The sequence below is a fragment of the Aulonocara stuartgranti genome, assembly GCF_965226115.1.
Source record: "Aulonocara stuartgranti genome assembly, chromosome: 20".
NCBI classification, from domain to species: Eukaryota; Metazoa; Chordata; class Actinopteri; order Cichliformes; family Cichlidae; genus Aulonocara; species Aulonocara stuartgranti.
The window spans coordinates 29,699,209-29,724,347 of NC_138956.1; the positions used below are offsets into that span (position 1 = coordinate 29,699,209).

Sequence of the window (25,139 nt, forward strand, 5' to 3'; positions counted from 1 at the left end):
TGCAAAGTGTAGTTACTGACAAAGCCTGCTCTGCCCAAGAGTGAACTGTACCACTTTAGCAGTGGTCAAATTGACAATGTGGTCCATTCTCCAAAAGAAGGAACGAACCTTCTCAAGAACACTAAACGGCCTGAAGACCACAGAGGACAACTGAAGTCTTTCCTTGGTTAAGAGTCTTTACATCTAACCAAATGAAATGCAGCCTGGAGAACATATGCATAACTTTACAAGGGGCTACAGGCAATGACACCAACTTCACTAACATTTGGTTTGTAAAAACTACAGCCTAAAGAAATCATGTTGTTTTCTTTCCATGACGGCAGCCCTAGCAGACAGCACTCACAAGCTGGCCCTCCACTGCAGCCCGCTGCCGGCCTAGCACATCCTGTAGCTGAGTGAAGTGTTGGATGAAGGCTGCCACCTCAGCTTGAAAGCGCTGTGTGTGCACGTAATGCACTGACGCCATCTGCAAAGACACCTTGATGTCACATTCCCGCTCCAGGTCGGGGTCAGGCTGGCCATACCTGAGGAGAACAGAGCACACAGGTGACTAAAAACAGCACGATACTTCTAATTCCTTTAGCACAGAGGAACAGTCTTTCGAGCACTGCAGTGATACATACTTAAGAATATTGAAGATCAGTGCCTCCCCTCCTTGTGTAGTGAAACGCTCTCTGTAGAGATCACCATGTGGGGTCAGGTCACTCAGGGACAAACTTCCTAAAGCTCCTTGTAATGCCATGTCACCATCTGAAATACCAGACAAAATATAACAACAATATACATTTTGGTGAATCGATAGTAATAAGATAAAATCTGAATATGCACAGTTTGTTTTTTTGCTTTTACAATATGGAAAATAAAATAAAAAAGATTCATTCATACCAAACATCTCCAGATGAGCAGATAATTTGGACACACTTGCTTTGGCAAGCTCATTGAGTTTCTTGTTCAGTACAAGAGACAAAGAATGAACCTATGAATGAAAACACGGAAAGGGGTTAGCAATACAAAAATCACTTCAGAATTGCCACTTTACACTCACCAGCCACTTTTATCAAGGACACCTTGCTAGTAGTAGGGTGGACCCCATTTCACCTTCAGAACTGCCTCAGTTCTTATTGACACAGATTGAACAAAGTGTTTAAAACATTCCTCAGAGATCCATGTCCATGCTGATATGACATCATCACACAGTTACTGCAAATGTTTTGCCTGCATCCATGATTTTAATTCTCCTGTTGCACTAGAGCCCAAAGGTGCTCAAAGTATCTAGCCATTACATTACCGCCAACCTGAACCAATGATAAAACGTAGGATGGATCAAATTGTGACTACGATCCAAATCTTGCAGGAGAAACTGAAACTCATAAGACCAACATTTTTTTCCCCCAAATCTTCTGACCATTTTTGGAGAGCCCTTGTAAACTGCGGCCTCAGTTTTTAACCCCCTACTTAGCTGACAGGAGTGGCACCCGGCATGGTCTTCTGCTGCTTTAGCCTATGCGACTAGTTCACTCCCATGTATTCATGTGTGATTATCAGGGTTGCAGCAAGGCTATATGTTCCAGGTGTAATCTCTCCACTGTGGAGGTCTCTCCGGTTGGTTCACAGCATGACTGACTGTTATGAACCAACACTTGATGAATTTGCTAGTATGTTTACTAGATGATTAGCAAATGACATGGTATGCTTTAGATCATAAGCCCTGTTTTTCCCCAGCAACCCCCTCGCCTATTATCATTGTGCTACAAAGTCCTTCTTTTCCTTCTGTTTTTTTTATTTCTAGCAGCGTGACAGAAGTTTATGTTCTTGAATTATTATGCTATCTCTTGATTGCAGACTTTGAAAATAATACACCTACCTGTTAAGTACGTTCTTGACTTGACTACATGCTGTACACCACATTCCAAATTATTATGCAAATTGTGTTTAAGTGGCATAAAGATCAAATAAGTTGTTTTTCAATTAAACTCTTGGATGGAATTGTGTCTCAGGGCTCTTTGTATCACTGAAATTAATCTCGGATACCTATGATCATTCGTTTGGCAGGTGAGCCCAATTAAAGGACAAACCACTAAAACTGTATCTGACAGCCTTACATTGCTATCCTTAGAGCAATGTAGCCTGCATCAATGATAAACAGACTATATTTTCATACAGGATCTCTTAATTATTGAATCCATATGCATTCAGCATAAGGTCTGATAACTTTTAGCAGGCTATGTGACATACCTTTAGGTCAACTTTGGTGTTGACAGGCTCTCTTTTGTCTTTCTCACTGCTGTCTGGCTCATAGAGAGGCTCTCCTGGCGCGGGCTGGGGTGTCACAGGCACCTTGACTGCATGATTATTGGCAGTAGAGCCAACACCAAAAAAGTCCAGAATAACCACCCAGGTCTGCAGCGTGATCAAGACGTCCAGGCAGTTAAAGTCAACGTCCACACTTCGGCCTACGCTCCCATAACGCGTTCTGAACTCTGGATGGTTCTGGTCAACCAGCTGTACACTGATATGGACTAATGACTCATCAAAATCTGGTGGTGGGTTAGGAGAGGGTGTGTGGTGGTTCGGAGAAGGAGGAGGAGTGCAGGGACAGTCCGGGCCCCTCTTGGATTTGCGACTGCTAGATGAAGGGTTGCTGGGGTGCCTCTGGTACAGCTGGAAGACATTCTGAGCCTCCTCCATGTGAGCGGGCAGTGACCGAGGCATGACTGGGTACAGAGCATTAGATGTTGACGGACAGCTTTGAGAAAGGTACTCCTTTGGACTAAAGGTGGAAGGTTTGGGAGCTCCACGCGACACCATCAAATGTTTGTACTTGGACTCGGGATTCTGCTCCAAAAGGTCTTCCATGAGCAGGGAACGAAGAGCCAGCTGGATTTCCAGTAAATGAGGGTGATCCTTGGTAAAGTCTCCCTCCAAATCTTGGAAGCGCAAACTGACTAAGCCCTGGGACCCCTGTGTTAGATCAGCACTGAGATGAACCTGCAATTCTGCCACATGTAAGGTGACTTTTAGCTGAGTGAACGAGGAAGAGTCAATTGTATGTTTGTTTGACTGTAGAGGCAAAGGAGATGAAAGTGACATGTGAGAGAAGCTGAAGTGAGGAGGGTCCCTTGCAAACATTCCTCCCTGGGGGTCGGGAAAGCGGTGAGGTTTGGTGCAGGAAGGTGTTGGTGGTGGGGGTGTGGGCGGCTGGCTCGGTGTAACATGTTGCTCTTCAGTCAGAGACAAATTGTCCAGTGTCTGGAGGACTTGTTCATACACAGGCTTGCACAGGAACACCTGTCACCAGAATGAAATGTTAAAGCAATTAATAACCCAGCAGTAAGACTTGCACAGCCATCGCATGTTATATCCGACTTCATCTCAAGCAGAAGATGGTGCAGCTGTGTTGGAATAAAGTATTCTCAAAAGGGAAAGGTGAAGCCAGTCAAGCTAGTCTTGGTGTAACCATGTGATGTTGTGATAAGCCAAAATTATTAAAGTAATAGAGTCAGTTTAAAATTTGTATCTTTAAAATCTAGAAAAAAAGAGAGGTAGTTACATCTAAACAAAAACTGTGGTTTTTAAATTATTGCTTTTAATTACAAAAGTCTTACTTCCTAACTTTTTACAAGTATATTTTAGGAAGATTAATCCAAAATACTCTCCACCTTTCCACCTCTGAAAAATATAAATGATGCAGATGTGCCACAAACTGCAGTTACACGAGTGGCTGGCAGCTGAATTCCATTTTTATCTTAAAATGCACAACTCTACAGCAGCGTGTTATAGCCTACAATAAAAAATGTTTTTTGTCTCTATGTATAGTTTTCTCTATATTAAAAACATGCATGGGCGGTGAATTTTTTAAATCAGTTGTTTGGGGAATCTGGTGTCTACGACAGAGTATTATGGCCACATTAAGAAAAAAAACAAATACAGATCAATTTGAGAATAAAGTTGAAATTCTATTTTAAGAAAAAACTCAAAATGTGGAGATTACAGCTGTTTCTAGGCAAACTTCCACTTTCACTTTAATTTTAAAATGATCAATGCTATATTTGTTTCTTATTGTGGTCATAATACTGCTTCATAGATGTCCACAGCTTTTAGCTCAGGTCTCTGAACTAGACCTTTAGACCAACATTTTCTGTGTTGGTGCAACTTTTGTATATGATAAATTACATGACTTACTACATGTTACAGACCAGCTCAGAAACTAATGGAGGAAATCAAGCTATCTGTGTTATTTTTGTAATCTTGTTTATAAATTTAGTTTAAATATAGTTTACACTTCTCACACATTAATATTCAGTAATTGTCAGACTACTGTTGTTTAGAATTTTTCTTTTATAGAAATACAGATTTTTCCAACTATAAGGAATTCAAAATGTTCTACTTCATGGTTCTTTGTTCAGTATTGATGTGAAGGACACTTTACAGAAACATCTACTGACAGTAGTTTAAAGAAAGAAAGGTAAAGTACAGGTTTGAATTGTTGTAAGGACAGCATTTATGTTAAAAAGTGAAATTGGGCCCAGCTCTGTTGTAATACTGATGTGCAAGCACTGTTGTGCTTTCCTTAATGTACTATGTGATCTGTAAAGGCAAAAACCACCAGTCTGTGTTTTCTATTTATGTGTTTAGAAGTAAATGGTAAATGGCCTGCATTTGTATAGCGCTTTTCTAGTCCCTAAGGACCCCAAAGCGCTTCACACTACATTCAGTCATTCACCCATTCACACACACATTCACACACTGGCGATGGCAAGCTACATTGTAGCCACAGCTGCCCTGGGGCGCACTGACAGAGGCGAGGCTGCCGGACACTGGCGCCACCGGGCCCTCTGACCACCACCAGTAGGCAAACATGGGGTTAGTATCTTGCCCAAGGATATTTGGCATGCAGCCAGGAGGCAGCCTGGGATCGAACCACCGACCTTCTGATTAGTGGCTGACCTGCTCTGCCACCTGAGCTACAGCCACCCCATAGTAACCAGTCCTTCATTCACGAATAGTGACTTATATTTAGAATGCATATATAGTTATGTTATATACCTTAACAGGATTAACAAATTTGCCCTCAATTCTCAGTAGTCCTGTGCTCTTGAAGGATTCCTCTGTGGTGAGGAGAGTAAACTGTGCATCTCCATCAACAGGAACTTTCTCCAGGGTGAACTGTATAGTGGTGTCTTTCAGTATATGGAAAGCTAATGAAAGAAAGAAATTATATGAACATACTTGCATTACCATGGAGAGAATCTGCCATCCGAAATACAACTATCCTAGAAATTTTAAGCGTGCTCACCTTTTCCATCATTTAAGGATTCAAAGAAGTCATGACGTGTGAACTGTGGTCCATCCTGAGTGTTGCTCCTGTTGCGAGTTGGTGACACGCTGCCAGCATTAACCCCCTTGCCTAGCCTCTTCACAACTAAATTACTCATGTTGAGTGAATAGAGGCAAATGTCCTTCACCAACACCTGCAACTTTTCTTTTTCTGAGTCTTGCCCAGCAACAAAATTCTGGATTGTTATGCTTCCCAGGTGACCAACCAAGAGTTCTGGGTGACCAGGTTTACGGGGAATGGACACAACTGGTGATTCAATGCTAATGTTGAGGGTCAGTTTTACTAAGAATGTATCTAAAGTGGATTCAGGTTCCTCCATGGGAACGTCCTCTTCATCCTCAAACGGATAGGCCCAGCTCTGACTCAAAGATCGCATTTTCCGTGACGGCGTCTCAAAGAGTGACACCATCCCACTATACTCTGCTGTTTTGTTAGCTAAAACTGTTGACACTTTCGTGGCAGCTCTTTTCAACATGGAGCGGAAATTGTCTTCTACTTCATTGGCTGACAGACTGAGTTCCTTTAAGAACTTAGCTGAGTGGTTGTAGTGCAATGATGCCATTTGAAGTTTCAAAGAACACTCTCCTTGGGATTTCTCCATAAGGCGGAAATTCAAAGCTTCTGCAGGAGAACGTTCTCCTGTATTGGGAAGGAATGTTAATCCATCAAGACTTGGGGAGCAGTCTTCAACACTACCGATGCTGACCACAAACTGGCTTCGGCCTCCCTCCTGGGTTAGGTCCACCAGCTGCATGCATCCAAGTGAACCATTAATGTCCAACCGGCTACCCATGGACACATTGACCTTGGTACCAGTAATGCTGGCAGTGGCAATCTTCAAACCCTTCTTCTCAGTACCTAAAACAGTGCTGGTAGACTCTGTACGGAGGAGAAGCAGGTTGAGGCGATGGATCTCCACAGTCAGTTCTTTGTTCTGGTCATAGGTGGACTGATATATCCCATCTTGTTCCTCACCACAGTCCTGTTCTGTATGTTGTTGTGCTTTATCGTGTTGCACTGGTGACGTCCAGGTGCCTTCTTCTTTGGGGAAAGACTTCTGTAGGAACTTGAGCAGTTCTACCATAGTCTCAGGGTTGAGAATGATATCCAGGTTATTAACCTGCATGCTTGTAACCTGAAGGGAGCTTTCCAAATTCATGGAGGGGCAGTCTGAGCTGACAAACTGGTACTCAAGCTTAATCAGGGCTTCTTGGTCTTTGAAAAAGGAACTGAAGGGGGAGAGTCCATCTGAGGGCAGGTGAGAAGACTGCTCAGTATAGCTTTGCTGATGTGGAGGAGAACTGCCATTAGCTGAAACAGGAGACGATGGCTGGCTTTCTTTTAGGCTGCCTGTGGGTATGTCGAAACTGAGATGCTTATGAGAAGCAACAAGGAGGTCAAAGTCTGAGCCGTAAGTTTGTAGGGTGTCCACCAGCAGAAGACCATGGACAGTTAGAGCAACTTCTGCATCATATGGTCGCTTGACAAAATGAGCATTTGTGCCAAACACTTTAAGAACAGATATGTACCGCCCATCACTCTCTACACCAAGCTGCATGTAGTTAATGTTGAATTCAGCTAACAGTAGACGGGATTCCACCAAGACTTCACGTGTATGCTGCTCCAATGTCATCACGCTCTGAGTAAGATTTTTGGCTGAACCCTGCAGCTTCCATGAGCTCTCTTCTCTTTGAAATATCTTTTCATGGCGGAGGGTAAGAGGATCAGAAGGTCTGACAGTCTGACTCTTCTCTTGGCCTTTGTTTCCTTCATTTACAGCTGGACTGTTTAGTCTAGCCAGACAACTCCTGAGAGCAGTCATCTTCTCAAGGTTCATATGGATCTTGAGGTCTGGTAGGGTTCCTGACAGCACAGCACCGGGGAGCTGGGGGTCAGATGTGTAGCGCAGTCTCTGCTCAAGCTGCAAGAGCACATTGAATTTCTCCACCACGTGTGTAGGCCCTACCTCACTCTCCTGAAGATGCTTCCAGTTGTCTTTATAGCGACCAACCATTATCTGGAGGTCTTTAAAGGACAAGGAATATTTTTCATAAAGCTTTTGTCTGTAGGCCTGAGTACCTTCCAGAGACCTGAAGCTTGTAAACTCAGGGTATTTCACCTGTGCTTTCAAAGGCACATCGAGTTCAGGTGGGGGAGATTCTGGTGGGGTTGCAAGAGGAGTCTGGTACTCATCATCACTTATGTTTTCTCTTTCTGGCTGAGTAGCCACTGAGTTGGACTTATTGTCATCTTGAAAAACAATGGATACAATAGCAGGGGTAAGTCAGATATCACTCTTAACAGTGGGAAAAATAACAAAGACACTGAGGCAAATTAGTGAAATGGCTAATTTACCTTGAGAGTTTGTCAGTAGAATCCTGCCTAAATCAACAACAACAAGCATTGGGTCTCCTGACTGGAAGTCATCAGGAAAAATCACCTGGGGTGCAGAGATGTCCAATTTCATTGTCCAGCGCTTACTGTTCTCCTACGAATCAGACATGAGTAAGATTTAATGGTGATTTAACTTTTTCATACCACCATGAGCAACATGAGGCAATTGTTGTTGTGATTTGACACTATAAACTGAATTGACTGAAAAATATAATTGAATTCAGAGTATGTTTCTTACAATGAACTCTCCCACAAGCAGCTGATCGATGGTTTGTCGGATTTCTGCCTTGGTCTGCATTTTCAGCTTGTTGTACTGCCTCCTTGCAGCTTCTGCCACTCTCAGCTCCAGTTCTGACTGATACCCAAAACCTGGGTTTGAAAGACATTTATTTAAACAGTAAACTGTTTTTAAACAGTCTCAATTCAGTCAACTCTGCTTGTAATTGCATATCACATGACCACTCACGCAGAACACATTTCTGGTCTCAGTGCTTGCAAAACATGCTACAGAGGAAAACCAGCAAGGTATAAAATCCACTTTAAATATACTTACCCGAGGTGTGAATTCTTCCCTTATAAAAGAATTCAATCACTTCTTTTATTGCTTGTGGGTTGTAGATTATGTTCAGTGGACTAGTGTTTACTTCCAGTCTTCTCTCAAACTTGCACCTCACAGGGTTACGCTCGTAAATCATCTCAAACACTGGGCATGAAACGCATTCCACATTGCATCCTGACAGAAACATAACAAACAAAGTGTTCTCAAGTGCGTTATGTTAAAAAAGGAAATAGTCACTCAAATCTGGTAGTATGCAATAAAAGCACAATTCCATTACACAGCAGTGGGTGATAAGTTTCATCACAGCAGGTGTCTTTCTGAAAGTGCTGCAACTAAGTTTAAGAATACAATTCCTCTACTGTTATTTTCTTCACTGCCATGAGCCAACACAGAACAGAACAGCAACCTGAACTCTGCTCTCACATGTAGGCTGATTATCTCAGCTTTACATCTTCACTGCATATGACTCTGGATACTGTGTAAAGGAGAACAACCCTAGGTTTCTCTCTGCACGGTTGCCATGCTCACAAAAAAATAAGAGCTCTGTTGAACCAATCAATCCTTTAAATCTTAACTAGCAACCTTAAATAGCAACAGCTTTATGAATTTATCCACAAACAAAATTTTGCTCTTTGGAGAAGAAGTTACTCATAACCATCTCACAGACGACATTCAATTCAGTTCAATTTTATTTATATGGCACCAAATCAAATCAAAACAACAGCCGCCTTGAGGTGCTTAATACTGTAATTTAAAGAGATTAGTTAAATTAATACAACCAAATGCTTTGGTTACAGTGAGAAGGAAAATCTCCCTTTTAACAGGAAGAAACCTCCAGAACCAGCCTCGGGGAGGGGCAGCCATCTGCCATGATCGGTTGGGGCAATGAATGACAGGACAAAGACACACTCTGGAAGAGAGCCAGAGATTAATAATAATTAATGCAGAGTGGTGTATAAACACAGTGAGTGAAAAAGGTGAATGAAGAAGAAACACTCAATGCATTGTGGGAATCCCTCAGCATTTCCCTCGGGATAAATATCATCAATCAATCCATCATCCTAGACCTATTGCAGTGTAACTAAGAGGGGGTTCAGGGTCACTTGATCCAGTTCTAACTATACACTTTATCAAAGTAGAAGACATATATGATTCAAACCACTATAGCACAGTTCCTGTAATACCTACAGTATGCTCTAATAAGCACAACGATGAATCCACACCCAGAGACCACATTCTGTACTGAAACCTGACTGAAACTCAAATAAACCTTTCCTCTGCAGATGATCGGGAAGGTTGGAGATTGGAATGTAATTAGCTAAGAGAGAAGGGTCAAGTGATGGGTTTTTTAGTAACAGTTTAAATACTGCCAGCTTGAAGATCTTTGGTACATTTGGTACACAGCGGATTAATCGAAATAGGTTGATCATATTTAAGATTGAAACATTAATTAATAGTAGGACTTCTAGGAAGAAGACTGCAAAAGACTGACGAAGTTCATGAAGTCATTACTAGTTAAGGTTAAAGGAATGCTTGGCACAACAGAGCTTTGACCTTTTGTCAACCTGGCTACAGTGCTGAAGAGGAACGTAGGGTTGCTTTTATTTTCTTCAATTAGTGATGAAAAGTAAGACGTTCTACCTTTACAAAGGGCTTTTTTAATAAAAGCAGCAAACTATTTTTCCGGACTAAATTATGAGATGGTCTAAATTAATCCACTGGCAGGACACAAATATCGACACACTGAATTTAAAAACTTCCCCCAACCATTTGTGCACAATTTAATACTCACCCACATACAGCATGGCCACAAGCTCAGCGAACCAATTATTTTATTCCGTTTCCATAAAACTTTACTTCATAACTGTAATTGGTCATTAACATTAACACAAAACAAAAATCTTACCAGAAGTAGTGCTGGACTGGCTCGATGACTGGTTAGCTACAACAACAACGTTCCCCTATAACATGTAACAGCAAAATATAATTAACTGTGTGTTTGAGGAACTGCAATCCACTTTTTCAATATTTTTATGTGATGAACTCCCTGCTCTGCCATCACTGCTTACCGTTTTGGGCGACACCAGGACAGGAAAGATGGTGCCCTGAGTGGTCAAGTCTCGAAGGAACAAACTTCCCAGCTTTACAGACAATAAGGAGGACTCTGAGCGAGGGAGAGACTCCACCATCACTTTCACCCCTGTGGAAACAGTTACAGTCATTTGGATTTTAACAGACGTGCACAGGTTTTGAGTTTATTACATTTTCCCATCAGTCTATGGGAAAAACAGCTGTAGGTAGATTAAACTACAGCTAGATTGTGAACATCAGTCACTTGTTGGAACAAAGACTTTGATGGCATCAGTCATGTGACTCTTAACTGGCTGGTTTCTTATGTCTCTAACAGGTCCTTATCTGTAAGGCTAGGACATTAATGTTTTACGTGAGATCATCCTTCTCAACTAAAATATTTTAGGGGGACTTGAATTTGTTCACCCAGGGTACCCCCCTCTCTTGATATTCAATGCAGACTGTATTCAACTATGTTTCCATCCTGCATCCTGCAGGTGAATGAAGCCACAAAACAAGTGAACAAACATGTTACAGTTTATCAGAGCTGCTGGGTCCATTTAGGGTTGATTAACTGCCCGAGTGGAAGAAGTTGAAAAATTACCATCATTGAGAGAGTATTAATGGTTCTCTAATAAATCTAACCAAAGCACAGCCTCCTCAATCCAACTCTTCCACACACAGCAGATTAGACGTGCAAATACTCTGGTTTTTCACTTGAGATGCTTGAGTTTAGACATTTAAAAGACACAATTCCTGCTTTGATATACCAGAGAATTCCAGCTGTATGACTCCACTCTCATGTAGCGTGTCTCCGCACTTGTCCTGGTGGAAGAGGGTGACTCCACCTTTCTCCAGTAAGAACTCCAACCGGCCAAACAGATGATCTCGCCTGGTGAAAGTGTTCAAAGTGTGAGAGTCCTCCAAGGGGTCGAACAAGTCTTCTGTTTCTGCTGGAAAAATATTAAACGTTTACATTATTTTAAACAGAAGATTGTTTCACAAGACATGTGTGCACTACCACAACTAGAGTTTACAAACAGATGAAAAATAGATGTAAAACTGTTCGCAGCTGGCATTTGTCAAAGGTACCACGATCGCCTAGCTCACCAAGAATATTCCAAGAGGATGGACTTTGCAGGAGTTCTTGTGGCCTATCTGGATCCTGGGACTCTCCATACCAGCCCCCCCAGCCTGGGAACCACGATTGTAGGTACTGGATCATTCCTGAACTCCCGCTCTTTGGAACAGATGTTGTAGATGAACACGTCTGGGGCTCACTGCTGGGCTCACGTGCATTCTGACAGAGGTGACACGGAAATAAGATGACTGGAACGTTCACAACGATCAATGACCGTCTGAGGAGTGATGGCTGCATTTCTTGTAGGCTGACTAGTTTAAGGGTGGGGGTGATTAATGACAACACAATATCTGAAAGGCATTTACGTAAGGCTGGGAAATGACACAATAATGTGTTTTTTGTTTAAAATGAATAAAACCTGAGAATACCTCTGCGATTACTTCCTGCTTTCGAAACCACTCATGGACAACTTCTCTGAGAAGCTGCAGCTCTTCAAAAGTTTGCTCCTCCTCAACCCGCTCCAGCTCACTCTAGATGAAAAAGTCCAGGGAAATGTTCTCAGAAGAATATAATCTTGAAAGATCAGTACAGTACAAATTAACTGCCTTCCTATCCATGCACTTGGACAGACAACAAGAGTGAATCTAAGAAGATAATGAGGTTAATGTGTTTTAGCTGGAAACAAATCCAACAATTTCACACACTTTTCATGCCATCACTGTTCAGCTAAGCAGGATTGTATACAAAAATATCTTTCTTATCTATAGAAAATGGTACAGATGTGGGCAACAGGAGTATCTGTTAAGGGATCTAGCCATCATTCAAAAATACTCAACACTGTGTACTTTTGGCAGTTTTTATTAGTAATAGATTTTTTCTTTTCATATTAGCAACATGTTATACTGAATGCTTATTATTCATCTCGTCTTTCTCTTACTGAAGTACCTCTTCCTGAGGACTCAGTGGAACTCCTTTGAGTCTTCTGAAGTAGAGGCTGGTGTAGGTTAGGGAGTCCCGGGCGCGCTGCAGGGCAAAGTCCCAACTGCCTCGCCGCCGTTGCTCGTTTATGTCACTCAGGTTGGCTTGGATGGCAAACATCCACCACTGTCGGCAGCTGCATGATTTCAAAGGTTTATTAAACAACAACCCGAGTATTAAAATACAGTACAGCATGTTATCAAGTCTACTGGTAAAGGAAAAAACAGACATTATTTTGACCCGTAGCAGAGCGGGGAGAATGTGACTGAACACTTGGGTTACTGACTGTTCTGAGCAGCGGGGTTACGGTAGCTGAACTCAGGAGAGACTTTAGAGTGTGGAAAACTAATCCGAGGAAATAAAGAGGAAATTCCATGGCCAAATGGTAAATGGCCTGCATTTGTATAGTGCTTTTCTAGTCCCTGAGGACCCCAAAGCGCTTCACACTACATTCAGTCATTCACACACACATTCACACACTGGCGATGGCAAGCTACATTGTAGCCACAGCTGCCCTGGGGCGCACTGACAGAGGCGAGGCTGCCGGACACTGGCGCCACCGGGCCCTCTGACCACCACCAGTAGGCAAACATGGGGTTAGTATCTTGCCCAAGGATATTTGGCATGCAGCCAGGAGGCAGCCTGGGATCGAACCACCGACCTTCTGATTAGTGGCTGACCTGCTCTGCCACCTGAGCTACAGCCACCCAAATAGTTTCAGGTCTGAGCAGCAGAGCTGAGGAGAGGCAGCTGCAGACTGAGGCGGAGCAGAGTGGATGCTGGATCAGAGGCTGGAAGTTTGGTGATCAGTGTTTGTGTGTCTGCATGTAGCTACGGGCCAGGCAGATACACAGTAAACCACAGGTGGAGAAAAGAACTTGTAGGCATTCGTGTGCTGTGGGGGCAAATTTGATTTGAGTGTACACCTTCAAGATATACCTTCAAATCAAGCTATCAAGAATCACATCTATGTTTTATCATCGAACAAAGTGTCCTTCACCAAAGAAGCAAAACATGAAAGAAAGGGACAACGTGACCAGCATAGGGATAAAGTAATCCGATTACAAAGGTTCATGTTTTTGTCATAAAAAACTAATTTCACCTCCTGATTTCCTATTCGCAAATATCAACTTTTTAAGAGAAAGTAATAGTTTATAACTCAAAAGCTAAAATGTCTTTGGTTACAGTCGCTAGTGTTATGGAGTTCAATCAAGAGAGGTAAGAAAACGGAATTCAGTTGACTGCAGTCTGCAATCTACTGACATCCAGCAGTGAGATCTTCCACACTGTACCTTTAAGTGTGAACTTACTTTCCTGAAATAGGTACTTTTGGTCTCCACTTTCTGTAAAACATCTCCCTTTCCCTGCGATCCAGCTCTTTAAGGAAGGCCATGATCTGCTGGTACTGCACCTAAGAGGCAAGACACACAGACAACAAACATCATCCAAAATTCTAGCCTTGGTCTGTGAAAGCTCTAGATTAGGTTCAGTTCCTAAGGATACAAGGAATGCTTCAATGGAAAATCCATACATCCATTTTCTACTGGTGATCAGGGATCAGATTGTGGGGCAAGTAGCCTGAGCAGAGAAGCCCAGACTTCCCTCACCTAGTCCACCTCTTCCAGCTCATCCAGTGGGACACTGAGACGTACTCAAGCCAGCCAAGAAATGCATTCTCTCCAGTGAGTCCTGGGTCTGCCCTGGGGCCTCCTCCCTGTAGGACACCTAGGAGCCGTCTAGTAGGTATCCTAGTCAGACCCCCCCTGAACTACCTCAACTGGCTCATTTCGAGGTGAAGGAGCAGCGGCTCTTGTCTAAGGAAGAACCCAGCTACCCAGAAACTCATTTCTGCCGCTTGTATCCATGATCTCATTGGTCACTACTCATAGCTTGGCGCCACAGGTGAGGAATGCAGATTGACCAGTAGCTCAGCTCTTTTATGCTCAGCTGTTTCCTCACCAGAACAGATCTGTACAGCCCCAATCCATCTGTCAATCTCACGCTTTGCTCTCTCTTCACTAGCGAACAAGACCCCGATACCTCCTTCACCTGGGGTTCTAACTTTTCCTTGATCCTTTTCCAGCTGAGAGCCATGGTTTCAGACTTAAGAGGTGCTGATTCTCATTTCCACCACTTCAAGCTCAGCCTCAAATCACTCCGCTAAAAGCTGGAGGTCACTACCTGGCCATGCCTAGATTTTCTGTATATAAAAACTATGAAAAATCAGTGACAAAGGGTAGCTCTAGATGATCCCCTTAGTTCGAGCACATCCTCTGGTCCCTCTTCTGAAACAGGGGAACCACCTACCCAGTATGCCAATCCAGAGGTATCGCTCAAGACAACGTTGCAGAAACGTGTCAGCCAGGACAGCCCTACAACATCCAGAGCCTTCAGGAACTTTTAGGGCAAATCTTATCCATCCCAGGAGCCCACTGTACAGTTGTTTACCTACATCAGTTATCTCAGCCCCAGTTATGGGCAGACACTGCTTCAATCATACATCCCCACAGCATGAGTGTGGGATTATGGAGATCCTCAAATTATTCCTTGGGGATATGAAACCCTCACATATATAATTTTACGAAAACAGTTGTCACTGTTTAAAAAAAAGAGGGCATTAGGTTTTCATACAGACCTGTGAAAGGCGTAAAGACATAGACTCCAGCTGAACCTGGCCTTCGATTCGTGGGGTGTGTCGGGACCTCAAAGGCTCCTTGGAGGTGTTTCTTCGGAGCAGCACAGAGGCACACACCGGCTCAAAGATGTACTGATGCTCACGGCTTTGCATACACTGGCTCATAGCATCCTGTTAGTTAGAAAAACAATTAGCCTACTCATATGGGGTATCTCTTTTGAGAAAATTTTACTTTTGATCTATCTTTGTATAATCACAGATCAGAATCCAAGAGGATTTCTAACTGGTGGACTATAAAAAGAGGGGTGGCAAAGTAAAAGAAAATCATGAACCCTTGATCCTCACAGTATAACAATCAGGTGGACCTGTGATGCTGTGGGCATCATCTGGGTCCCTAGAGGACTATGGTCATCAGAATAAACGTCTTTTGAATGTGTTGTAATGCTATGGAAATTATAGTTATTTGATACAACCCAAACACGTTTCATCATCATCAAAACAGCAAAAGAGTGAATGTATTTTGGAAGATTGTTGTTCATTCTATCAGCGTTTTAGTGAACTGAATTTTAAAGACAAGCCATCCAGGTGGTCTTCAGAACTGAGCTGTAATACTCCAGTGATTTGCCACCAAGTTCACCTTATGACTGACCTGGATCTGGTTAATGGGCAGCTTTCCCAGCATTTCACACTCAGTGTCCCAGTAGACACTGAAGTCTTCGATCTCCAACTGCTTTTGTCTGAAGAGCTTCTGGACCTGCAAAAGAAAACCACCACTAACCTCAAATCCAAAGACCAAACCAAGTCCTTAATCAATAAAAGGAGCAGTTTACCCTCTAACCTCTTTTGTAAATGTGATGCACATCTGATATTAACTGACTGATTGACTGATGTCATTTTAGGGCATGTCTCAGGGTTAGCTGACAGATTAACAGACTGATGGCTCTTAATGGAAGTGTTTGATAATGCTTCTAATTTTCCACAGAAAAAAATGAATAGGCACACAGAATCTCTTTTTGTGATACTCTGCTGCTCATCAGTAATACTTAATACTTAAATAGTTAACAGTATTTAGTGCTTTCAAGGGAAATTTTGCATTAATGTAACACAGCATTAAGGAGGATGACTTGTGATTAGGCATCTGCACGTCTAGTTGACTAGCCGACTAATTGTCAGTGTTGTCACTGGTCGGTAACTAGGGGTGGGGGAAAAAATCGATACTGTGTAGTATCATGATATTTTGTTTGCTAATAATGTATCGATACAGGGACAGCAGAAATCGATATTTTGTTACACAAAAGGTTCTTGTGCTCTGACTTCAGAGCATGTTGATCCTTTTTCTGAGCAAGAATCCTGACATTCCTTCACTGTCCAAATGTGTTTAACTTATTTTTGGCAGCAATAAACATGACTGTTTACTTATTTTAATTTAAGACATGTTTTATTTTAATTACGTTTAAAACTTTTTTATTTAATGTAAAATTATATTTTGTTTTAATTTACTTTCAAATTCTTCAGTTGCTAAATGGGCTGCATAGTTTTCATAAATTGCATAGTTCAGAATAGCTATAATTGTACCAGATGGTTGCATTCAGTTAAGTTGGACTAGACTGTAATACAAACCGTTCAGTTTGTCAACAATAAAACTGACTGAAATGAGAGAAAGACTGAGTGCGAGACTTTGATATCAGATAAAATGAATATTGATAAAGTTTACCTTTATGTACAGAATCTGAATATCGCAAAATATTTTTAAAAAATTGCAATAATATCGTATCGTGGGTTAAGTATTGTGATAATATCGTATCGTGGGATGTATGGTGATTCCCACCTCTATCGGTAACAGACATAATAGTCTTTTAATCTAATAGTTCAAATTTGAATTGATGCCCAATGCCGGTAAGTTATTGTCCTAAATATTAGGCAGACATCTGCCACGAGATGGCACACTGTTGTTGAAAAATGGCGTAAATCTGTTAATCTAGGCCTGTTGTTTTTGCTAACCCTATCAGACTGAGATCACGGATATACCCGGAAATTAACTTTCTCCAAAAGGTGGGTTAGGAGTTCAATCATTCAGCAGGGTTTCAGAGTAGAGCCACTACTCATCCTGGATCGAAATAAGACACCTAAGGCCGTCACCTCCCGGGTAAGGTGCTTCGGCCAGGTATGGCCTACTGGAAGGAGGTCCAGGGGTAGACCCAGGACAAGATGGAGAGATTACATCTATCAGCCGGCCTGCGAATAGCTCGACGTTTCCCTGGATAAGCTAGAGGAGTTGGCGAGAGAGATGTCTGGGCTTTCCTGCTGCCATGCGGCCCGACTTCAGATAAGCGGAAGAAAATAGTTGGATGATTTATTGATTTATTATTTTAGATTTTAACCTACATTGAAGTGGTTGTCATGAATTTTCAAACCGCATGAATCATAATGCACGGCATAATGCTCCACTCTTTTCAGTTGCAATTTAATTGATCACATTTTAGTAATACCAAGTGATATCTTTTATAGTAACATGTTGGTTTATTTTAATTGTTTTTCGTCTGCTACTTAACGGTGCAAAACCTCATGTCGTGCATTATCAACATTACGCTGTGTGTAATGTTGCCACCAACATGATTTATTATTAAGAATGTCCTTAATAGTTTAAAATGCCTTTGTTATTAGTTTTTGACATTTTCCATTAAACGGTTCTCAGATGTAACTGAGTATATATAATAATGCAGTAATATCTTAGTGTTTCTTAGTTTCAGACTAGTCACCAGGAACATCCCTGTGTAATGACTGCCCATTTCATGAAAGAGGCTGAGAATGATCAGAACAAGAATAGATGACATATTAATCCACATCAGTTAAACTTTCTAATACAAATATATATGTTTACACTATAAGCTAAAGACCCTACAATAATACAGAGAAAACCCCAACTATGGGGTGATAACCTTCTATGAAAAAGCACTTGGTGACAGTGGGAAGGAGAAACTTCCTTTTATCAGGAAGAAACCTCCACCAGAACCAGGCTCAGACAAAGGCAGCCATCTGTCATGACTGGTTGGGGTGAGTTGGTTATGGTGCTGTAGGAAGATGAGAAGAACGTCTTATGGTAATGTTTTTTTGTTGTTCTTGTTTTCAGACAAACACAGGTAATTTCCTTCTTGTCTTTTCAATTTCCTTAGTTCTCATTCATTGCTAAAGCTGCTGTTTGTAACCGCAAAATGTCATGATGGCTGCCAGTCCAAACTGAGAGTAGCAATAGTATGAGATGCAATAAGTTTACAGGTCTGGGCTAAGCTATAAAGTGAAAATGTCAATACATAAATCAGTATGCAATGGAAGAACTTGTTTACAATGATGCACACAGTGTTTTTGAACTGCTTTGATCAGAAAATCTTTATGTAGCAATAACTAGTCTTACAAGAAGAACAGAAAACAAATGGACTACTGTATCATCTGTTCTCATGAATATAACAAATGATTGGATTTTATGAAATCAACTAACACTTACCAATTCCCTGGAAGGGTTCTGAGCACATATATTTTTGATGCAAACACCAAAGGAAAAGTGCTTCTCTGGGTTGGAAAAGTCATCCTCAAATCGTAGATGCACATTTTGGATCTTCAGCTAGACATATAAAAAAAACATCATTTAGTCACAGTTCAATCTGTAACTCAAGGTCAGACAATGAGAACTACCTTAGTACCAAAGAGTTAAGATAACTTTTTAATGAAGCAAACCAGCTGTGTCGTTGTTCATAAATGAAGAAATTCAAAGTCTGCAGTAAATGTGACCCTGAGAGAATTGTGCCTGATGTGTGTATTCTGTGTAGTTTGTAACCCATTCATTCACATGTCAGGTGTTCTCAACAGGCCAAAATGACCCTCTGGTCACCGCCTGCTCCTTGTTCAAAAAAGATCACAAGCTGACTGCACACGCATGCACGTTTCTATTTTCAGAGACTTTTCAGGAAGATTTCTTTTAAAAGCTGCTTCATGGAAGAGAGGAGGTTATTTATTTATTTTTAACTGCTGAAGACAAAACCACCGCTGAGATCTACTGTGAGGGCAAAACATAAAATGGACCAAATTCTGTTTATCCGTTGGGCTGTTTGTAATAATTATTTATATTATTATTTGTTTTTGATATAATCTCAACTGGTATCTCATGTCTTACCTCAATATTTTCCACAATTCTGGTGACTAATGAGGCAGTCACAGAGTACCAGTACGACTCTCCTGTCTGTTCACACTCATTCTGAAAGAGCCAAAGACATACGAAAAATACATTAAAGATAACTGTGCTTAGTAGAAAAGCCAGACATCATAAAATCACTGTATGAGATAAAAGCGATTCCTGTGACTTCTGGATGGACAGACGAACAGACAACTTGTCATGTCATGAGCTCGTCTGGATATAAGACAGAAAATAATTTTATCACAATCAAAAATAATAGTTAGGTGAGATAACCTTAAATTGTTTAGGCGAGAACTGATGCAGTGGCCTGCATCTACAATTTACAACGGTGTTTTCACTGTGTGGCAAAGTTCATTAGTAACCAGACAATTAAATGGCAAGACAAACTTATTGTTACATTGTTATTTTTTATTTCCACCATTCCTGGGAAAAAAACAAAACACTTTTGATCTACTTACTTTGAATTTGTCCTCGAGAGCTTTGAGGAGGCGTTTTTTGCGTTCTCTCTCCTCGTCTATGTCCCTCTCCCTATCATACTCCTGCAACTGGGCAGGGCCAACAATCAGGTTGAGCTGGGACATGGAGATGACCCATGGGTCACTGTGAGGCCGGTAGAAAGGGATCTGGAGAGTGATCTTTCCAATGAAGCCTAGTAAAAGAAACAGAACAAGTACTTTTTAAATTCATGTCTGTTAATCATGCATTGCAAGGCTTGAAATGGCTTTTAAACTCCCTACTGAGTAATCACTCAGTAACACAAAAAGAACCTGACACATAAGGCACTGCAGTGCTGTGGAAGTTTATTTTGTTGCACTTTGTTCACCACAGCTTTTCCCACTATTTGAGAAGGTCCAACGGAAAGCCATGATTGGACGATGGAGACCAGCAATGCTGGTTAGCCTCCCCTGACACCACCGCTGAACCCACTGCTCCAACCATCCCCAGCTGAGCCAGAAACCACAACCCACCAAAGACTCCTTACAGCATTTGTGCTTATTCCACTTGACTGCAGCAACACCTTTCAAAAACAGTTGCAACAAAAATTATTCACACTGTGTTGTACAACCTCTTCTTTTACCAAAATGCTGTAATGCTTTGAAACTGAAGAGAGTAATTGCTGCAGTTTTGAATCCAAAAGGTATCCTTTGTCATATTTTTTGCCGCCACCCTTTAAAGCCTGAATCATGAAATAACTGCAAACTGGAAAAATAGAGACTTAGCGGGGCTGCATTTTGATGCTATGTCATCTTAAATCGGTCATGTGATTTGGATTTAAGATAAGATAAGATAACCTTTATTAGTCCCACACGTGGGAAATTTGTTTTGTCACAGCAGGAAGTGGACAGTGCAAAAGTTATGAGGCAAAAATTAGAATACAATAAGAATAAATACAGTACACAACTGTACAGAATAGAATAAAATAAAATACTATATACAGTAGAATAAAATAAAATAAATATACAATAAGATAAAAATAGAATACAAATACAAATACTATATACAACTGAGTAAAAATACAACGATGACAGAAAGGATTATTGCACTTGGTATTATTGCATATGTATGGATGTGTGTGCTTGATCAGTTAAAGTCTTTATTATGGAGTCTGACAGCAGTGGGGAGGAAAGACCTGCGAAATCTCTCCGTCCCACACCGTGGGTGCCGCAGTCTCCCACTGAAGGAGCTGCTCAGTGCTGTCACAGTCTGCTGCATGGGGTGGGAGATGTTGTCCATCAGGGATGACAGCTTAGCCGCCGTTCTCCTGTCACTCACCACCTCCACTGGGTCCAGAGGGCATCCTAGAACAGAGCTGGCCCTTCGGATCACCCTGTTCAGTCTCTTCCTGTCCCCAGCAGAGATGCTGCCGCCCCAGCAGACCACACCATAAAAGATAGCAGAAGCCACAATAGAGCCACAACAATTTGTTGGCGTGTCTGTCGTCCCCAGAGGGTTAAAGGAGCTTCGCAAGTTACTAAGCATCAAGTCTATTCGAACCAGCGTCTACCATCTGCTGAGGCATTGGTGGAGCAGCTGAATAACACCTTGAAGTTCATGCTTTGTAAGTTCATTCACAGGGATGAACGCAATTAGAATCCTGGTTAGACTCTCCCTTTGAGTTACTGTTCGCTCAGAGTGTTGGATCTGGTTAAAAAAAACTGGGAGAAAAGTCCAAGCCCAGCTAAGAACGAAATTCAATACGTTCTGGACCTGAGAGCTGAACTTCACACATTGGTGAGGTTATCTCACGAAAATCCGCTCCAGGCTCAGGAATGTCAGCGCAGACAATTTTCACTCATTGCTCCCTTCATTCAGCTCAAAGTTACTCGCCAAGTGACAATGGCCCTTTGTTGTCATACAGCCAGTAGGGGATGTTCACTATGCAACGGTACGGTTGGATAGTGGGGGTGCCACACAAATATATCACCTCAACCTCCTGAAAGAATGGAGAGAGGCTAAATCACCTCTCTGGTGAGCCTGGTTAAAGAGATCGGTTGGGACTGGAAGTGCCTAATTCACCCATTCCATCCTTGCCTCATTGTGACAAGCGTATCACACAGGCCCAGACAGCAGATGTTGCTGCTGGACTGGGCTAGATGGCTTCCCGGCCGGTCAGAAGGTATGTAGCAGGGTACGGTCGGCATAACACCCCACTGTTAGAAAGGCAATGATAGAGAAAAACTTGTTTGACCTAACAGAGAAAGTCCTATCAGACAAATAGGAAAAAAATAATTTAATGCAGAGCCAAAGATATCCACTACAGCCTTAAGCATGTTAGGTAAGAATTTATGGTAAACAGTATCAATGACTGATACTGTAGAAAAAAAATCCAGAGCCGTTCCCTGCAACGAAAGCTATCAAAAGATAACTATAGACCTCCAAAAGTCGAGTACTGCTTTTGAAAATCCCACTGAAAAGGGTGAAAAACCTGCCATTTGCATAATAAAGATCTGAACTGACTTTCCAACTTTTTAAAAATAATTTCCTAACAAAGGGCAAATTCAAAATATGGCAACAATTGCCAATAGAGCATGGCATCAGGATTACGTTTCTTTAGTTCTATATGACACTACTTGGATTACAAACACAACACAAAAGGCTTCTGGTACCAAATAAATGTGGAAGGAAATATTGATACAGAGATATATTATATCCACTGCCTCTTTTGATACACTGATGCCCAAAATCAATTGTTTTATGAAAACATGTAGGCACTCTGAAAATATTCTGTAGCCAGTCTGACAAACTACTTGGTTGACTGCTGGTGATTTCACTTAGCAAATAAGTGACTAGTAGTTCTGTGTATTCATACAGATACAGATCTGTTTAAACAAAGTAGTTGTCTCTACACTATGTGCAGATATCAGTGAATGTGTTTCACCTGCTTTGACTTCGAATGGTAAGTCAAACTCTCGAAGGGCATCCTTCCTCAGAGGGAGGTTCTCTAACTCCACCGCACCTGAGGAATAACAACAAACAGATAAACACCATGTTTACTAGGGCTGCTGCACACTCCTTTAAAAGTGTCTGAATTCAGATTGACCTTGACAGTTTTTACACTGTCTTTAAATGATTTTCCAAGCACACTCCCTTTGACCACACACAGTTAACATTGAGCTGCAGATCATTAAAACAGCAGCAGATCAAACCACTATTAGTCCACCGGCATAGCAGAGGTGTGCCAATCTTCATCCCCCTGAAATAAATTTTACTTAGAACTAATATTCATAAACTGGTTAAAGTGGAGTGGCAGCCATCTAGTACAACAGACTAGGGTGAGAGGAAAATGGACAAAGACAACAAGAAGAAACACAAGCAAATATGAAAGAAGTGAAGTTACTCGCCTGTACAATTTCAGCATGTGTAATTACCTTTCAGAAGAGCAATGGAAAGTTGATCTGTATTTAGGTTGCTAACATATTTTCCTAGGTATGTGTTCAGCACCCAGGCAACAAGGCCCTCCAACATCCTGATGGCTCGGGGGTGATGAGAGCCACCCGCGGTGGGAGAAAATTGTGATGATGAAAGATTGACCCTCTTGATTGCAGGTCTTACGAGGGAGCCGTTAAATGTCTAATAAACATAGCAAACAAATTTCTTTTAACCATTTGCATAATGTTCCTACAAAATTCTAGTAAATTGCTGCAAGTCAGATACAGATAGATGACAGCTTAAAGAAATCAAGCTGTAGTGGTTCAGAGATAGCACTTGTACTCTAAAATGAAACATTTTGTCTTAATGGGACTGGTTTCGTGTGGGATTTCAACTACTTGGTCAATAGGGCACACACTGAATTGTACGAGAATGAAAATTGTGTGATTCATATGCTATAACCTTCACAATCATCATACCACTACTATGGGAGATTTTTGCCTGAGGGGTCAGAAAATGCTCTCCAACACCACCATTAAAACATTAAAGTATGGTGTCTGTTGGAGCAATTATGTTTAGCCCTCCTGTAAGATCCAAGGACTGAAGCTACTCTATCAGCATGTGGTGGCTGAACACTTTACTAACACAGGTTTTCCATGAAATGCCCTTTAACGTGTCACTTGTGCAGTGCCCCACTAAGAGACCCGAAATTCGTTTCGTAATCACACATATTTATTTATAAGCAACTGCGGTGCGGTTTTGGGGGTGTAGGCTTGCTGTTCTTTAGCCAAATGTAGCAGCCAGGCTGTGATAACCTTCTCTGCAAACTGGTATCCTCACAAATCAGCGGTTTTGCAGCTGGTTTCATCACCGAAATACTCACGGCAGGCACCAGGCTAAAGCTATCCAATCACGTGTCGTCAGAAACGGCTACTATTAATGAAGCAACGACATAGTCATATATATGGGATTAGCGGCAATGTTTTGATTTATCCAGTGTTAGCACAGAAGGACTAACTGGAAATTCCTCAACTGGAAAGTCAGCAGTTAGCTATCATATGCGTGTTACAACAAACATCGGTCAAATGTTACTCTCACGGACAGCAGTGCCACTGACTCACCGCCAAAGACGACAGCTGCCTTATCGATCCATCCTTGAGTTCTTGTCAGTACCAGCCTATTGCCACTATCAGTGGGTGGCCATGTCATGTCAGAGCACTCAGGACAGGACTTTAGAAACATTTAGCGGGACAGCAACAGCAACCCAAGGTAGTCAAATATGTTCCGGCATTAAGGAAGGGGCACTAGCTAAATAAGGGAAAAAGTGAAACTGAAAGCGGACTTATTGACAAGCGTTATTCGTCAAAAGAGAGCACCCAAGTCGAGATGGCTGTAGTGACGGGTGATAGCAAGGTAGCCAGTATGCTAAATGCTAAATCTAGCATGTTACAGAGCTCACAGCCCGCTAATCTAATAAGCAACTGATGGCAACACTGCTGAGCTTCTCAAAATAAAAAAAAACAACAACCTGTAACTGTCGTATTTCAATGCGTTAGAGTTATGTGTCGCTACATTGTAAATAACACACTTCCGAATAATGTCGAACTTCACGTATACTTCCTGTCACATGACAAAAACAATTCTTCTCGTGTGGCGTTGATGAACCACGGGGAAAATGAATGATACTAATATCTCGTCGCAAAACTAATTTCGATAAACAAGTATTTGTTAATGATGTACAGCCAAAAAACTAATCTTCGTACAGCACACTTGTTCCCGTATTTCGTTGATATTAGCTGTCATTTAAAGTGTTGGCGTATAAAAAATGTAAATCCCGTGTGCTGTCATTAACAAAGGAAAGAGACCATAAACACAACACGAGCACTTCCGGTACTAGGTAAGTTGGCAATACTGGAGTAATACCTGAACTTCCGGTTCATATCGTAAGAAAGAAATATGCTTTATGCAACAGTCTGTGTAATCCCGTGTGCAGGAATATAAAAACATAGTTAAACACAAGCATCC

The 25,139-nt window shown here is 41.7% G+C and overlaps 1 protein-coding gene across 5 annotated transcripts in view; it reads right to left on the reverse strand.

Annotated features, from left to right (window-relative positions):
- The window catches only part of vps13d (vacuolar protein sorting 13 homolog D), a 72,231-nt gene extending 47,476 nt beyond the window's left edge, over positions 1 to 24,755 (reverse strand). For 3 of the 5 annotated variants that reach the window (XM_082519260.1, XM_082519261.1, XM_082519257.1), the window contains exons 1-24: positions 24,236 to 24,754; positions 23,114 to 23,315; positions 22,624 to 22,701; positions 19,703 to 19,893; positions 19,224 to 19,304; positions 18,558 to 18,674; positions 15,705 to 15,809; positions 15,056 to 15,226; positions 13,731 to 13,831; positions 12,388 to 12,556; positions 11,871 to 11,972; positions 11,472 to 11,661; positions 11,132 to 11,314; positions 10,361 to 10,491; positions 10,198 to 10,252; positions 8,286 to 8,465; positions 7,971 to 8,101; positions 7,694 to 7,826; positions 5,297 to 7,588; positions 5,047 to 5,198; positions 2,236 to 3,288; positions 886 to 976; positions 624 to 750; positions 344 to 524 (exon numbers count right to left, since the gene is read on the reverse strand). In XM_082519260.1, coding sequence (XP_082375386.1) covers positions 344 to 524; positions 624 to 750; positions 886 to 976; positions 2,236 to 3,288; positions 5,047 to 5,198; positions 5,297 to 7,588; positions 7,694 to 7,826; positions 7,971 to 8,101; positions 8,286 to 8,465; positions 10,198 to 10,252; positions 10,361 to 10,491; positions 11,132 to 11,314; positions 11,472 to 11,661; positions 11,871 to 11,972; positions 12,388 to 12,556; positions 13,731 to 13,831; positions 15,056 to 15,226; positions 15,705 to 15,809; positions 18,558 to 18,674; positions 19,224 to 19,304; positions 19,703 to 19,893; positions 22,624 to 22,701; positions 23,114 to 23,210 — 6,111 coding nt within the window. In that variant the 5' untranslated portion in view covers positions 23,211 to 23,315; positions 24,236 to 24,754. Of the gene's footprint in view, positions 1 to 343; positions 525 to 623; positions 751 to 885; positions 977 to 2,235; positions 3,289 to 5,046; positions 5,199 to 5,296; positions 7,589 to 7,693; positions 7,827 to 7,970; positions 8,102 to 8,285; positions 8,466 to 10,197; positions 10,253 to 10,360; positions 10,492 to 11,131; positions 11,315 to 11,471; positions 11,662 to 11,870; positions 11,973 to 12,387; positions 12,557 to 13,730; positions 13,832 to 15,055; positions 15,227 to 15,704; positions 15,810 to 18,557; positions 18,675 to 19,223; positions 19,305 to 19,702; positions 19,894 to 22,623; positions 22,702 to 23,113; positions 23,316 to 24,235 lie in introns of all 5 variants that reach the window. The other 2 variants (XM_082519259.1, XM_082519258.1) reach the window with 2 other exon arrangements.
- Positions 24,756 to 25,139: the final 384 nt, after the last annotated feature.